Genomic DNA, 15,794 nt, shown 5'->3' with positions numbered 1-15,794 from the left:
CTTAAAGGGAAAGCAGATTTCTGCACATAGACTCTTCCAGCTCACTCAACAGCCTTATTGCTAGTCTCCCAGTGATTAGTTGACTTAGACTCTTTGAAAGTGTATTGGATGAGTCTTATGGTCTCATGTTATGAAGACATTATTTGAATGCTAGGCAAGAGACATTGATTAACCATGCACAAACATCTTGCCTCTGATTCTTTTAAAACAATTCCCAAATACTTTCTAGACAATGATTGGGGTTTTAAATGAATGAACAAATAACATATTTTGATAATTATAGGAATGACTATAATTTCTGCACAACCTTTGAGAAACTTTCAGCACAATGATTTGCAGAACTTTTGAGGCAAAAATGTTTCTCTGCTCTCACCAAGGTCACTGTGGGCAGACACATTGACCCCCCACCCCCAATCCCTAGAATATGAACATATTTGGACACATTAACATATGAAGCAGCCTTATACTGAATCAGACCCTCTGTCCATCAAAGTCAGCATTGTCTGCTCAGACTGGCAGCAGCTCTCCAGCGTCTCAAGCTGAGGTTTTTCATGCCTATTTGCCTGGACCCTTTTTAGTTGGAGATGCCGGGGATTGAACCTGGGACCTTCATACCAAGCAGATGTTCTACCGCTGAGCCACTGTCCCTCCCCTACATTAAATATAATTGAACTGAAGCTGATGTGTTTGTTTGAGCCAAAGATATAATTGTACATAAGGGGTGAATAGTAGGAATCGGCACAAATCAAAGTATGAATCATGATTCGTGCCTAAAATAGCTGATCCATCGTTCAGTCCAAATCAGTTCAGGCATTTATTTTTATTTGTTTTATTTTAGTACATTTCTATTCCGCCCATTCCCTGTAGGGCTCAGGGTGGAGTACAACATATAATAAAACAAAATACAATAAAAACATTTTAAAACAGACAACTCAGACAATTCACGTATTGCCCAGCCTAGCCATCTTACATCATGATATCTCATAGGGATGGCAGTTTTTATTCCAATTCCTAGCACAGGTGACAGTGCTGGCCTGGGAGGCCAACCAGATCAAGAACAGATGCCCGCAGTCTCAGATAAAAGCCTGGCAGAAAAGCTCCGTTTTACAGGCCCTACGGAAGGCTAATAAGCCTGGATCTCAATCAGGAGCTGATTCCACCAGGTTGGGGCCAGGACTGAAACCATGTAATGCATGACCCAAAAAACAAAGCTGCTTTTTTGGGGGGGAGGGGGGGGCGTCTGTGTCGTTATCAACAGGGGATCCTCCTCACATGCCACAATGTGCCCAGTGTGATGACGTCACCCAGAAGTGATGTTATCATGCCAGGCGCATCGCCCCAGAAACTCTGCTTGGTGCAATAGCATCGCTTCTGGATGACATCATCATACCGGGCCCATTTGGGGCATGCCAGTGCTTTCTAGCCCTCCTAAACCAACAAACCAGAATTTGTTCAGAAAACCAAAAAACAAGTAATCAAATGAACCACAGATTCAGGCAAACCAATGAACAACAAAATGAATCAAACCACCATTTTCATGTTCCGTGCCCATCCTTAGTGAGTAGCATTTCTGGGCAATATGGCTTTCAATGTCTCTGTTCAGAGTGTTATTGTTTCTGAGCATGGAAGGGACATTTAATTATCCTGGCTAATAGCCATCAATAGACTTATTCCCTGTGGATTTTTAAATCCCTTTTTAATTCTAGCAAAAGTTCTACATCCTTTAAGCATGAATCCAACAGGTTTGATTTCTCTTTGATTACAGTGCTTCTTTTTGTCCACCCTGAGTCAAGTTCACTGAGTGTTCTCTAACCCATTTCTCCTATTGTGCATGTACATCCCCACTTTTCTCTCTGCTTCCTTCCACACATTGCATAACCTGTCCATTTACACCTACTTCCCTTTTCTTGTTCATAGATCCAAGTAGGCAGCCATGTTGGTCTGAAGTAGTAGAACAAAATAGGAGTCAATAGCACCTTTAAGACCAACTTAGTTTTATTCAGAACGTAAGCTTTCGTGTGCTCTAAGCACACTTCATCAGACAAGGAATCCGGCACAGTGAGCAGAGCCACACATAGCTGGTAGGCAATGGCTCAGAATGTAAAATAGTATAGATTTAAGATCCAATGACAGAATAGTAAAATTATCTGGTAGGCAGTGCTTTAGAATGTAAAATGGTACAAATATAAAATCCAATGAGAGAATAGTAAAATTAACAAATTGAGCAAACCTTTGATCTGAGTCACATGAGCATGCGAAAGCAACAAAACAGTAGTATGTCAAAATGTGAGAGTGTCTGTTAATGACACCATTGTTATAAACCTGGGCCAAAAGATGAGAGTGTCTATTAATGACACTATTGTTATAAACCTGGGCCCTTTTCTTGTTGTTAAACCAGTTTGTAATATATGAAAGGTAATGCCATACAATGATGGCTAAATTTATTTGGGACAAATTTGTTTGAAGCCCATACTTTTCTAAAATCTTTCACTTTAAAGACTTACAGAAATGCAAGATTCAAAATGCAAGCTGGTAAATTTCTAGCCAGGACTGAACATAGCATAGACATCTCAAATGTCTATTACAGAAATATCCTTTCATCATTAATCTCACTGGTTTCTTTATATTGCATTTTCCCACAAAGGGGTACTTCAGATCTTGAAGAATATTTCACATTTAATTATTAAATACCTGAATATGTTTTCTTATTGAATACTCTGATATTCATCTCAGACCTCAGTATAATGATATAGCATTTGGGCAAAAAGAAGCAGCCCAATAACCCAGCACTGGGAGCCAAGATGGAGAAAATCTCCACAATCACTATGTCTTTCCGTCTTGCACTTGAGTACATTAAAAGAAAGGAAAAGCAAACATTGCAAAAGATGATGGTGATGAAGGTGATAAACTCGGCTTCATTGAAATTGTCCGGTAACTTTCTAGCTAGGAGAGCCATGGTGAAGCAGACAATGGCCAGAATATTGTCAGGAAATTAAGGAGAATTAAGGTTTTGTTTGCTTTTTCTATAATTCTCATGCTATCTCTTAACATGTTTTACAACCTCTGAGCCACCCCGGGAAGCTATACAATCTGCACTGATATTAGTTAGTTAGCTAGCTAGTTAGTTAGTTTATTGCCCATGTATTCCATGCAGATTAATGAATCTGTGTATCAGAATTGTTTCTTGATGATTGGGGTGGGTTGGTCATTAAGTCCACCTGGAAACAGGGCTCTTTTTTTAGCAGGAACACACAGGAATGCAGTTCCAGATCACTTGACATCAGGGGATGTGGCCTAATATGCAAATGAGTTCCTGCTGGGCTTTTTCTACAAAAATGTTCTGTACGAAACTGCCCTATGATCACCTCTGTATGGACTAAGATTCAATGCAGTTGAATTAGTTACACATTCTAGTGCCTTTGAACTTTGTATTTTTTGCTTCACAGACATTTGTCTTTATCCATTTCCTTTCCAGGTCCCACAACAGAACAATAGCAGCCTATCAGTACTATGAAGGGATGGGAGAAGTTTGTTTCTTCAGTGTGCCATGCAGGTTATAATACTCTCAAGGGGTGATGGTAGACTCTGAAATTATCTTAAGGCATTGTAATTAATCCCCCCCCCCAAAAAAAAGTGGAAGAAATTGTAAGTAATCCTGTTTCAGCAGTGCTTGTAAGAATTTTCAGAAGGGCCATAAAGGAAATAAATGTACAAAGCATTTTAAATTCATATTCAGTTAAACTGAAAAATGTTACATTAAGGGTTGGACCAGTCAGAGCCCCCCCCCCCCGCCCAATTCAATCTCAGTTCACTGGCTTACTACAACTTCTGTCCCTCTGGAGTTGTTTTGTCCATACCATATAAGCATTCAAAGAGGAATCCCACCTCCCTTTTCCACCTGAGGAAAAACTGGTTGGATCCAGTCTTCACTGTACCAGGAAACTGAAGCCCAAATGATATTGAACTCTCGTCAGCTAATCTGATTAATAACTGTGCAGGAAGATATGATTGATATTGATAGCAGTGGAGTGTATATGGGGATTTAGTGTGATCTAGCATTCTAGAAAGCATCATTCACATGATACCCAACAATTTCACATACATGGGAACATCCAAGTTTCCTTACCATGTTATGCCTTACCGATTGAGAATGCAGCCCGCTCTGCTGCAGAACTAATTTCCTGGTGAAGTTTTTTCACATCCCACCACTCTTTAGATAAGGAGTCTTCTAGATTTTCTCACAAATCCAATGAGAACATCAAGCATGTGAAGAAGAGTGGGAAATGGTTCTTTATTAGATAAAGATCATCTGTATCATTTGGGGGGCATCATACAGACATCCTTATAATTCATGTAGGCTGCTTGGATAAATTCAAAATCAGGCTGTAGTCTGACTGAAATTCATAAGGAATGCTAGTTGCTGCCACATTTAAGCCCCATTGGTAACACTGGAGGGTTGGTAGAAGAATATACTATCTTATCAGTAGTCATACCAATGAAGAAGGTGATGGCTATTCCCTGGTGTCCTGTTTGTGAGAATTCAGAAGATGCTGGTTACCCACTATTAGAAAAAAACTACTGGATATGAACGACATTTGGTGTGATCCATCAGAACCATTTGTAAAACATTTTTGTGTAGTCACTTTGGTCTTTCCCTGTTACACCTTCCCAGTGTTTAACATGCAAAATATTTATCTGGTGCAACACTCCATATGAATCTTGGCATACAATAGTTCTGCGGATTCTGAGCCATGATGGAAAAGTCCAAGCCCTGGTTGAAGACAGTTGGGTGACCCTAAGTGGTGGAGTAGCCAACAGATGTCTGCCTCATGACTGTAGTTGGCACATAGGGATATATGATAGAAGGAGATGGTCTTCATGTATTTGGGTCCTAGGTCATGAAGGACATTAAATGCCAAAAGCAGCACCTTGAATTAAACCTGGAAACAGACTGAGTCAAGGTAGCTATTTCAAAAGTGGCAACTTATGTTCCCAGAGGGTAGTCCATGAAAGCAATTGGGCTACCACATTCTAGACCAGTTGTAGTTTCTGGATAGTCTTCAAGGGCAATTCCACATAGAGTTCATTGTAGTATTCTAACTGGCAGGTTGCAAAAGCCTAGATCAGTGTGGCCAGACCAGCTGAGACTAGATAACAAGAAAACTGAAGAATCGGATGCTTTTGATAGAAGGTGTTCCTGGCCACCATGTTAACCTGCTTTTCAAATATGAAGGCAGGGTCCATGAGCACCGCCAAGCTTTTAACCTGCTCTGAAAAAGCCAATGTTCCCCCCATCTAGGCCAAGTGGATTTAGTCACTCTAGAGTATCCGTCTTTTTGACCAGCATTAGCTGTCTGGATTCAGACAACTGGGTTGACTTCAAGGTCTCATCCATGGAGAGTATATAACAATAATCTAGTCTTGATATTACCATGGAATAGATCCAAGTGGTTAAATCAACTCTGTCAAAGTACATTTTACATTTAATTATTATGGACAGGAATTTGTTTTCTTCTCAAATGCCCTCTGATGTTCATTTCAGGCCTCACTATTAGGATGTAACATTTGGGCAAAAAGATGCAGCCCAATAACCCAGCACTGGAAGCCAAGATGGAGAAGATCTCCACAACCACCATGCCTCTCCCTTTTGTGCTCAAGTAAGTTGGAAGGAAGGAAAGCCAAACACTGCAAAAGACCAACATGCTGAAGGTGATGAACTTGGCTTCATTAAAAGTGTCAGGCAATTTTCTGGCTAAGAAAGCCAAAGTGAAGCAGACAATGGCCAGGAAGCCCATATAGCCAAAGAGACAATAAAACAGGGTGACTGAGCCTTCATTGCACTGTACTATAATTTCTGCAGTCAGTGAGTGCATATCCAAATCTGGGAATGGAGGATAAGCAGCCAACCAAAGAGCACAAATGCCGATTTGAATGGAGGAGCAGGAAATGACAATAGAATGTGCCAAACTTTTCCCCACCCACTTCCGGAAAATGTTTCCTGTCTTGGAGGCCACAAAAGCCACCACCACTGTAACGGTTTTTGCTAACACCGAAGATACCGCAACAGAGAAGATGATGCCAAAAGCTGTTTGTCGGAGGAGGCAGGTCACCTGGTTAGGCTGTCCAATGAAGAGCAGAGAGCAGAGGAAGCAAAGGAAAAGGGAGACAAGAAGAATGTATGTGAGGCTCCGGTTGTTGGCTTTGACTATGGGGGTGTCCTGATACTTGATGAAAATTGCAAGCACCATAGCTGTGATCAGAGAAAAGAAAAGAGCCATAAATGCTAAAACAATGCTCAAAGGATCTTCAAAGGAAAGGAAACTTGGAAGCTTGGGGATGCATTGATCTTGGAATTTGTTTGGAAAGTAACCCTCTGAGCAAGTGATACAAGAATCCATATCTGAAAGAAGAAGGTAATGGCATTTAGGAGCTTTCACCACACAATAAGAAGAAGCTATCAAAATCTGGAAACTGAGTTGATTCCAAGATCACAAGCTGCTTCATATATTCTCTCAAAACCATACTTTCCCCCTTTAGAAAGAACTGATTTGATACCTTGAAGAGTTCTTTTTAAAAATGCTAATTAAAATTGCCTCCAAAGATATGTGGGTTCCTGGACATCTGACTGCCTAAGCACACAGGGGTTGTTTTTGTCCTTCAGTATTGGAAGAGACTATCTTTTAATGTCTCATGTCCCAAACACTGGTGTTATGCATCATATATACATTGTGATGAGTTTCCCTTTAAAGTTTTAAGACTCTTGCAACCACATTTAACCTCTTCATCACATTCCCCAGAAGGATAGAAGTTAAAATACCCTTCTAGGCACCACTCTTGGTTTCTATTCCACAGCATTTCTGGATATATGATTGGGTTAATCTTTCATTTTTTTTTACAAAATATTTATTGAAATTTTGTTTTTAAAAAAGACAAGAAAGAAAAAAACAAAAAATCAACCTGCATCATGCAACAATCAAAAACATGTTAAAAGATATAGACGGTAGAAATTGAATTATGGCTATACAAAGGAAGAACCTTAACAATAACAATAGCAAGAACCTAAGTTTTAAATATTAGATTTAGTAAAAACCAGGGTTTTTGAGCAGGAACGCACAGGAGCGCAGTTCTGGCTTCCTTAGAGTTAGGGGATGTGGCCAAATACGCAAATGAGTTCCTGCTGGGCTTTTTCTACAAAAAAAGCCCTGGTTAAAAACCACCTAAAACAAGGAGCACATATATAAACTGGAAAATATGCCAGTTTTGGGATTAAACTTTCTTAACTGTACATATCTTACCTTCCTGGTCCGACATCTTCCCTTCTGGACACAGAACACAATCATAACAGCAAGATTTCTCTCCCTCCTTCATTTTTCTGCTATTGCCAGGGTAGCACTTGTCATTACACAGAGAAAAGGGAGGCGTCTGTTTTTGAACAATGGAACAATTGAGACCAGAAAAGATACTAAAGTGTTCATATGTTCATATATAAACATAACCTTCTGCACATTTTCAGAGAAGCTTACAACAATGTTTTTTTAAAAAAAACTACACAAAAAAACAATTACAATGGTACTGTAGTGAGCATATACTTTTTGAGAAGTGAAAAAGTCTTGGATGTTCTTCAAAAAACAGTTAGAGAGGGCACCTTCCAGCGCTCCTCTTAATGATCATGCAACTGAATGGGTGCTACAACTGTAAAAAAGATACAAGGTCAGGGCTTTTTTTGTAACAGGAACTCCTTTGCATATTAGGCCACACACCTCGATGTAGCCAATCCTCCAAAAGCTTACAGGGCTCTTAGTATAGGGCCTACTGTAAGCTCCGGGAGGACTGACTACATCAGGGGTGCGTGGTCTAATATTCAAAGGAGTTGCTGCTACAAAAAAAAAGGTCTGTGCAAGGGGAAACTAGGTTCGCTCCTCTGATTGCTGGGGTTCATTTGGCTGATCTGGCTTTCCACTGTCACCCTCCCTTTGTGTCCCTCTTGAAGGTCTGCAGTGAGTGGAAGAGGGCAACTATCTGAGATAGAAGTATGCCGCTACTCTTGTTTCAACAATATGTAATAGCTCACTGACAACTGCAAAGCCATATGTCAGAGTTACAACACCACAGAACTGCCAGGTCAATGGGCCACTAACATAGCCTGCCAGGTGTATCTAAGTGGGCATCTGGCTTCATATCATTACAGACTGTCCTGAATGTAGATCCAAAGCCAGGAATTGTAAAAACCTAAAGCATTCAGTTGTTTGTCAGAGCATATTTACTGTATTTATTTATTTACTTTATTTGTAGTCCAGTTTTCTCAAAGCAGATTATACAGTGTGCGTCAATAACAGAACATACACACACAAAGATCTTATAAGCACAGGTCCAGAGGAGTTGGCCTGTTGCTGCAAAGTAATAGAGTCCAGTAGCACCTTTAACAAATTTCCAACATCAGTTTATAAGCACAGTGTCCGCCAATATGATCTATATGAATGAGCACTATACTAGGACTAGGATTACCAACATCTGAAGGAGCATAGTATATTGCACATGATAAAGAATCTAGTTATAATTGTGTGTGTGTGTGTGTGTGTGTAGAAAACCATAAAGCATCAACAGTGTAAAAACAGCAGCTAATTGATAATGTGTCTTATGAAATTGGCTCAATTCATAGTCACCTTCCCTTTAAAATGACTTCCTGAACTGTTGCCTTTATTGAAGATCTCTCCTCAACATCTCCCTTTTATCAAGTATGCAAAAAGATGGGTGTGAGGGAGCCTTCAGGTCCTAGATTTTCGCAGAGCATTCTCCGTGTTCTGCTCATTCTCAAGATTCTAATGATGTCATTCAGTGGTCTAATAAATATTCTAAAACCTGAAGGAAAACCTTGACCTAGATAGCCCAGGCAAGCCTGATCTCATCAGATCTTGGAAGCTAAGCAGGGTTGATTCTGACAAGTACTTGAATGGGAGACCTCCTTGGAATACCAGGAGGTGGGAGGCAGGGGCAGGATTTATTCAACCCTCTCCCTGAGTATCCTCCAGCCCCACAGTAGGGGGTCAGTCGCCAGAGGTCGCCATGACTTCCAGAATCTCTCTCTCTCACCCACACATACATACACACACAAAGAACATGAAGGAAAGTGCAGAGTCTTATGGAAATCCATATGGATTTGCAGTAATTTCCCAGGCTCTACTTGGTGGCTGAAGATCTCCTGTTATTACTTATCAATCCTATCCAAACTTAACCAAGAATGGTTGTGTTCAGAAACCCTTGCAAAATCTTCAGAAAATTTCCTTCAATTTATCTTTGATGTTATTTCCAGGTCTTTCCTGCACTTCCAGCAGTGGCATTCAGAACCTACTTTAACTTGCCCTTCCAATTGATGTATACATTATTAGCACAAGGTCTGGTAGTATATGTATGTAATATGTAACCTCACAGGTAGCCTATTCATTGGTGTGGGAACTCACTGTCTAAAACATGGTACTAGTCCAAAAGATTAAATCTTTGGACAGAAAATGGTGCCTTCATTATATGCCACATTGGTAAATGTTATGTGTCAATGAAAGCACTGCATGAAGAAAGGCTTCTACTTGTTTCCCTTCATCCACTGTCAATGGATCAGCAATAGAGACATAATGTGGCTCTTTCCCACCTGACTTTCCCTATGCCGCTATGCTCCCTGTAAAAAAATACAGATTGGAGCTACAACAGAAAAGACTAGTCAAACCAAGGAATCACCACGTCCCAAATCCTATTTCACAGTTTATTGAAAGTTTTTTTTAAGAATGACCAATGGAAGCTGATGGAATGTTCAAGAGACGGTGACAGTTAAATAGCCATTCGTTCACTTGAAGTCAGCTGGCAGAGGGAAGAACTTTACAACTGATGTACATACTACATATTATCAGCAATAAATCTGATGGTACATGAATAGGAGACTGTGAGCTCACAGATAGCACATTCACTGGGAAGAGGACTTATTGTCCAAAAGACACCACAAGTCCAAAAGTTAAAACATTCAGTTTTTATCCAGACCAATTGTGCCATCATCATATGTCACATTGTGGAATTTAATGGGTCAACAAAACACTGCATGAAGAAGGGATGGTAGGGGAGGGACAGTGGCTTAGTGGTAGAGCATCTGCTTGGTAAGCAGAAGGTTCCAGGTTCAATCCCCGGCATCTCCAACTAAGAAGGGTCCAGGTAAATAGGTGTGAAAAACCTCAGCTTGAGACCCTGGAGAGCCACTGCCAGTTTGAGTAGACAATACTGAATTTGATGGACCGAGGGTCTGATTCAGTAGAAGGCAGCTTTATATATATGTTCATATATGTTCATATATATGTTCATATGATTCTATTTCTTTCCCTTAAATCTATCATCAATGTATCGCCATTTGACAGACAACGAGGCTCTTTCCCACCTGACTGAGGTACCCGTGCCACTCAATTCTGTCCTCATGAATGGTGAGCTCTTTTCCTGGAAGACTCTGAGAATCCAACTTCCCAACTTTGACTCGGATATAGGAGTTATTTGGGAAAGTTACCAAGTTGGTCAAGTCAAACCCAGCTACCAATCTTCCATTATCATTGAACGCAATTTTATCTCCAGCACTGTTGTTGAATGAAATCCTCTGAAGAAATGGGTGCAACTATGAAGAAAGGAGAAATGGGATGATACTGTGTTGGGATAGTCACTATGGGATTTTTTAAAAGAAGTTTCTAGAATGATTCCAATAAAGAGAATGGAAGTGATTTTAAAATGCAACTACTTTACATTTGAAGCAAGATGGTGGTGTAGCTGATACTATTTTAAATACTAGTTCTAAATTGATAATATAAAATACTGCTTTGAAGACTTGCAGTAAGATACCCATAAGGAGTAGTATTAGTAGTTTATTTTATTTTATACCCTGCTCTTCACTCCCTTAAGGAGTCTCAGAGAGGTTTACAATTCCCTTCCCTCCCTCTTCCCACAACAAACATCCCATGCGGTAGGTGGAGCCGAGAGAACTCTGAGAGAACTGTGACTGCCCAAAGGTCACCCAAGACAGCTTCATGTGGAGGAGTGGGGCAGCAAACCCAGTTTTCCAGATTAGAGTCTACTACTCTTAACCACTACATCACACTAACAATGTTCCACACTAGGAGCAATGAGGCTAGAAGTGTTGTAGTTCTTCTGTATTCCTATCTGGCAAGGAGGCAATGAAGGTGCCCAGTAAAAGGCAAGTGCTTGTATTGATGATTTGAACATACAACTGTATATGAAAAGGATCTTGAGCAGTGGGGAGAGCTAACCTGCCAGGGCTCAAGTATTAGAAATGCCTGTCTGTCCCCATCCTTCACAACTGCATGCTTGGCTCTGTATGAATACATCATATGCAAGGAATGTGCTATAGTATAGACAGCATTATAGATACTGTAGCTGTGTCCAGTCATGCTCATTTCAAAGAAGGTTGCTGGAACACTCTCCAGTCTCTCTTCTCCAGTGCATATTCCATTAGAATTTTCTAGATGCACAGAAGATGGGAATTCACAGCCAAATACTTCTTCCCAAAAGCCCCTGATGAAACCATTCTCATTTGTCCAGGAAGGTTTCTCAATCTGAAGAAATTTTTGGAATCCTAGGATTGCTCTTGAGTGAATTGTGAAAGAAAGAGCACCATGGAAAATCCGTATATCAAATCCCTGTAGAATATTAGATAATGCAAAATCAATCTGGGCAGTTGTAATCCACACTTTTGCTTTAGATGTTTTCTCCATATGTTCTGTGTCTCCTTTGAACATCATCTGTGCTCGTTCCCAGAGACTATATGCCAGCCACAGAATGGTTGAAGTTTCTCCATATACCACAATGACATTTGCTTTGCTTTCCAGAAAAACATCAGTATTACTGTAAGCTAATTTCAACAGGTCAGCTATTCTGTCCATTTGGACCTTTCTGTGAGCCCTTTCTGTGAAGGCTACACAGATTCCACTTCTAGAAAGCATTGGCTCCAAGTTCTGCAAGAACTGTTCTCCACCTTCATCGTCGGGAGTGACGAACCCAACCCATTTCCATTTGAAATGGACAAGCAACTGGACAATTCCAATATACTGAAGGGCTTCATTGGGGACCATGCGGTAAAATGAAGGGAAATGGGCTGAGTCATTCACATTTGATTTAAATGAACCAAATGAAATCTGGAGAATAAAAGGTGTTACAGAGAGGTCATAGCAATATGTTAGGACCACTTTACATATTGCTTTCTTATGTATAAAGCTACTTAAATTTTACCAAGAGATGCTCATTCACCCATTGGTTTGATTGACACCTTGCTTTCACAGAGCAATCTTGAGAGCTGAACATTTGAGAGACTTCACAACAATCTCCAAACAGCTAGAACCTAGTAAATTGTGTGTGTGTGGGGGGGGGGGGGGGACCAGAAGGCCTTCAACCTTTTTCACATAAGATACACTTAGGAAAGGAAAGGCAGTCTTCTTTCTAGGTATTTGCATGCTCTTGTGTTGGATACTGGAATCACTCAAGGGTATGCTGAAGGGTTTTCTTGAGTAAAACCACATATAAAGAAAGAACCCAAGGCCTACCAGATCCTTCACAGCCCCTTGCCTAACCAACTTACCCAGAACTGTCAGGAAAATCTGATCTGAAACTGCTTCAGGCTCTGGTACCCAAAGACTAATACAAAACATGTACTGGGCTTCTGAACTGAAAAAATGAATATAACCATGCCCTCTTGTTCTTCCTTTCTGCCCCATGACACAGAATGGTAAAGCTGCAGTACTGCAGTCTGAGCTCCCTGCTCACAACCTGAGTTCGATCCCCACGGAAGCTGGTTCAGTTAGCAGGCTCGAGGTTGACTCAGCCTTCCATCCTTCCAAGGTAAGTAAAATGAGTACCCAGCTTGCTGGGGGGAAAGTGTAGATGACTGGGGAAGGCAATGGCAAACCACCTGTTAAAAAGTCTGCCATGAAAACTTTGTGAAAGCAACGTCACCCCAGACTCGGAAATGACTGGTGCTTGCACAGGGGACCTTTCCTTTCCTTTCCTTTCCTTTCCTTTCCTTTCCTTTCCTTTCCTTTCCTTTCCTTTCCTTTCCTTTCCTTTCCTTTCCTTTCCTTTCCTTTCCTTTCCTTTCCTTTCCTTGTTCTTCCATGTACGCAGAAGTCAGCATCATACATTCAATGCTCAATATGGACCAATTGCATAAGAACTCTTCTCTTCAACATTCCCACAACTTGTTCAGTCATTTCTCCATCTATTCCTCCATCTGACCCAACAGGACATCATGCTCCCTTTTACTAAACACACATTATCCCAAACTGTTCCCTTCAACTAATTTTGGAGATCCATGTCTGATACAACTGAACATAGATCCAAGTGGGCAGTTGTGTTGGTCTGAAGCAGATGAACAAAGTGTGCTTTTAGCACAAGAAAGCTTATGTTCTGAATAAAACTTGGTTGGTCTTAAATGTGCATCTTGACTCATGCTTTGTTCAACAACTGAACATATTTCACGTCCTTTTCTAGTTATTATTTTTCTCCCTTTTTTCTTACCCAAAGAAATGTACTAGAAAGACAAGTACACATTGAATGAGCTTGGAGTCTGAAAAATCATTTCATTCTCCCTGTGCATTGAGCCTACCTGTGGTATCTTGTAAATACTTAAAATGTCAGCCATGTAGGAGGATGTTTCAAAGCCAAGCCCTCCAATGACCCCAATGACATATTTTTGGATGCCACACTTGAAGTTGGGGGAAAAGCCATCTGATTGGAAGAGCAGGTCAAGAATGGTCCGATAAGTCCATTTTTTATTCATGTAGCTGTCATAGATGTAGAAGCCCAGGGTGACATTGGGCAAGATGTCAGGGTTCTGATTGATTTCTTCGATAGCAAACACTAAGGCCAGAATGTGCTGGTAAAACTTGCTCATCACACTGCAAATAAAAGCAAAGTCTCTGCTCACACCAGAACACAATTGCGCTTGAAATCAAATCATACACAAACTTTTTTTAAAAAAAATCTCTTCCCTTAGTTGCTTTACCCTGTCTCTGCTGCAAGTACCGTGCTGCATACAGTGAAGGGTGCAATTAAATGTCACACTTATTATAATTTGCATTGAACCTCATATCATCCAAAAATTGTGCTTCCTCATCACAAGAACCATTCCCAAAGTATTATTTTCGCCTTCCTTTGCTTTCTTGCCATCCCTTTGCAAAAATTGAAATTTAAAAGCAGTGGTTAATTACTGACTGGTTGAGTGCCTCTTTAAACTCTGAAAATTCAGGAAACACATACTGTAACCTAAAGTGTGCATTTTTAAAAAAAAAATTATCAGGCCTTGGTATTGTTCTGGAGTCTGACCCAGTCCATGCTGACTGGTTTTTAGGAAATTTATTTTTGAATGCCCATTCCTTCAGCATATTATCATGACTTAGGGGAGGGACGGTGGCTCAGTGGTAGAGCATCTGCTTGGGAAGCAGAAGGTCCCAGGTTCAATCCCTGGCATCTCCAAAAAAGGGTCCAGGCAAATAGGTGTGAAAAACCTCAGCTTGAGACCCTGAAGAGCCGCTGCCAGTCTGAGAAGACAATACTGACTTTGATGGACCAAGGGTCTGATTCGGTATAAGGCAGCTTCATATGTTCATATGTTCATGTTCATGACTTATACCCTTCAAAGTAACAGACTGAAGGAATCTGCATCATATAAACATGTGGAGTCATCAATTATAAAATCCGCTTTCATTCATTGTGGTAAAATATTAATATTAATTGCTTACCCTGAAAGGGGAATAAAGTCCTCAGATGGGTGCTTTTTGAAAGAAGTGTCATGGGACAGGAAAGCAATATGAGTTGAAATCTCACCAATAAGAATTTCCCCTGGCTGGTACCACTGGTGCGGGATCTGAAGAGGGTTATCCCCAGTGCACTTCACTGGATGTATTTTGCATGCCACATGAGGAAGCAGCATCAGCATCAATAAAGACTTCACCATCCTGATGGGAAAGCAGAATTCTGCACACAGACACTTCCGGCTCGCTCTACAGCCTTATTGCTAGCCTCCCAGTGATCAGTTGACTTAGACTTGTTGAAAGTGTATTGGTGGGTCATATGGTTTCATGCTACAAAGACATTATTTGAATGCTAGACATTAACAACTCCCATTTAAAAAACCCCCTCATGGCTTTGGTTCTTAACCTGAGCTACCTATTGCATAGTGAGGTTTTTAATATCTACAAATTTCAGATTTCGTTTTCAAATCATTTTTGACAACCCTCTGGAAACTGATTGGTGCCTTGTTTGAATGAGCAAATAACATGTATTCTGGTAATTGCACAGGAGGTAATTGTTTCAGCACAGCTTTTCAGATCCTTTCAGTGTAATTGATTGCTGAACTTCTGAAATAAACATGTTTGTCCATTTTCATTGCCATGTCACTCTGGGAAGGAACATTCCCCCCTTCCCCAACCCCAGATATCCCTAGGACATAACTCAGTAGAAGGAGACATGCTTGGAATAGATAAGGAAATGCTGTAATTGTGCTCCTTCGGCCCAGGAAGAAAACAGTGAATGCCAAAAACAAAATTAACCGTGGTCAGATCATCCACCGTCTGATCCCTGAATCTTACTTAAGAAAAGTGTTAATTGTAGCCATCTACAATTTGTTTCTTTTTTGTGGTGAACTAAGGTGACTTCAACATAGGAACAGGATTTTGTGGTTTCCAGGTTGTTGTGCAGCTGCAGGTTTTAAGCTTCATATCTTCATTGCATTTTTGGCAAATCTTGCCCTCTCCTTTGCATAA

At 40.6% G+C, this 15,794-nt stretch overlaps 1 protein-coding gene across 1 annotated transcript; it reads right to left on the bottom strand.

Moving 5' to 3' along the window:
* Positions 1-5,483: 5,483 nt before the first annotated feature.
* On the bottom strand, positions 5,484-14,986 carry LOC132583099 (vomeronasal type-2 receptor 26-like). Its single transcript, XM_060254765.1, has 6 exons — positions 14,772-14,986; positions 13,637-13,928; positions 11,958-12,173; positions 10,415-10,642; positions 7,296-7,422; positions 5,484-6,400 (listed from the first exon to the last, which is right to left on the bottom strand). Exons 1-6 carry the CDS (start codon positions 14,984-14,986, stop codon positions 5,484-5,486), a joined length of 1,995 nt encoding a protein of 664 aa, XP_060110748.1.
* Between the last annotated feature and the right edge of the window lie 808 nt (positions 14,987-15,794).

This window comes from Heteronotia binoei, chromosome 15 (assembly GCF_032191835.1).
Source record: "Heteronotia binoei isolate CCM8104 ecotype False Entrance Well chromosome 15, APGP_CSIRO_Hbin_v1, whole genome shotgun sequence".
NCBI classification, from domain to species: Eukaryota; Metazoa; Chordata; class Lepidosauria; order Squamata; family Gekkonidae; genus Heteronotia; species Heteronotia binoei.
The sequence above is the reverse complement of the archived record's forward strand: the minus strand, read 5'-3'. Positions and strand labels throughout refer to the sequence as shown.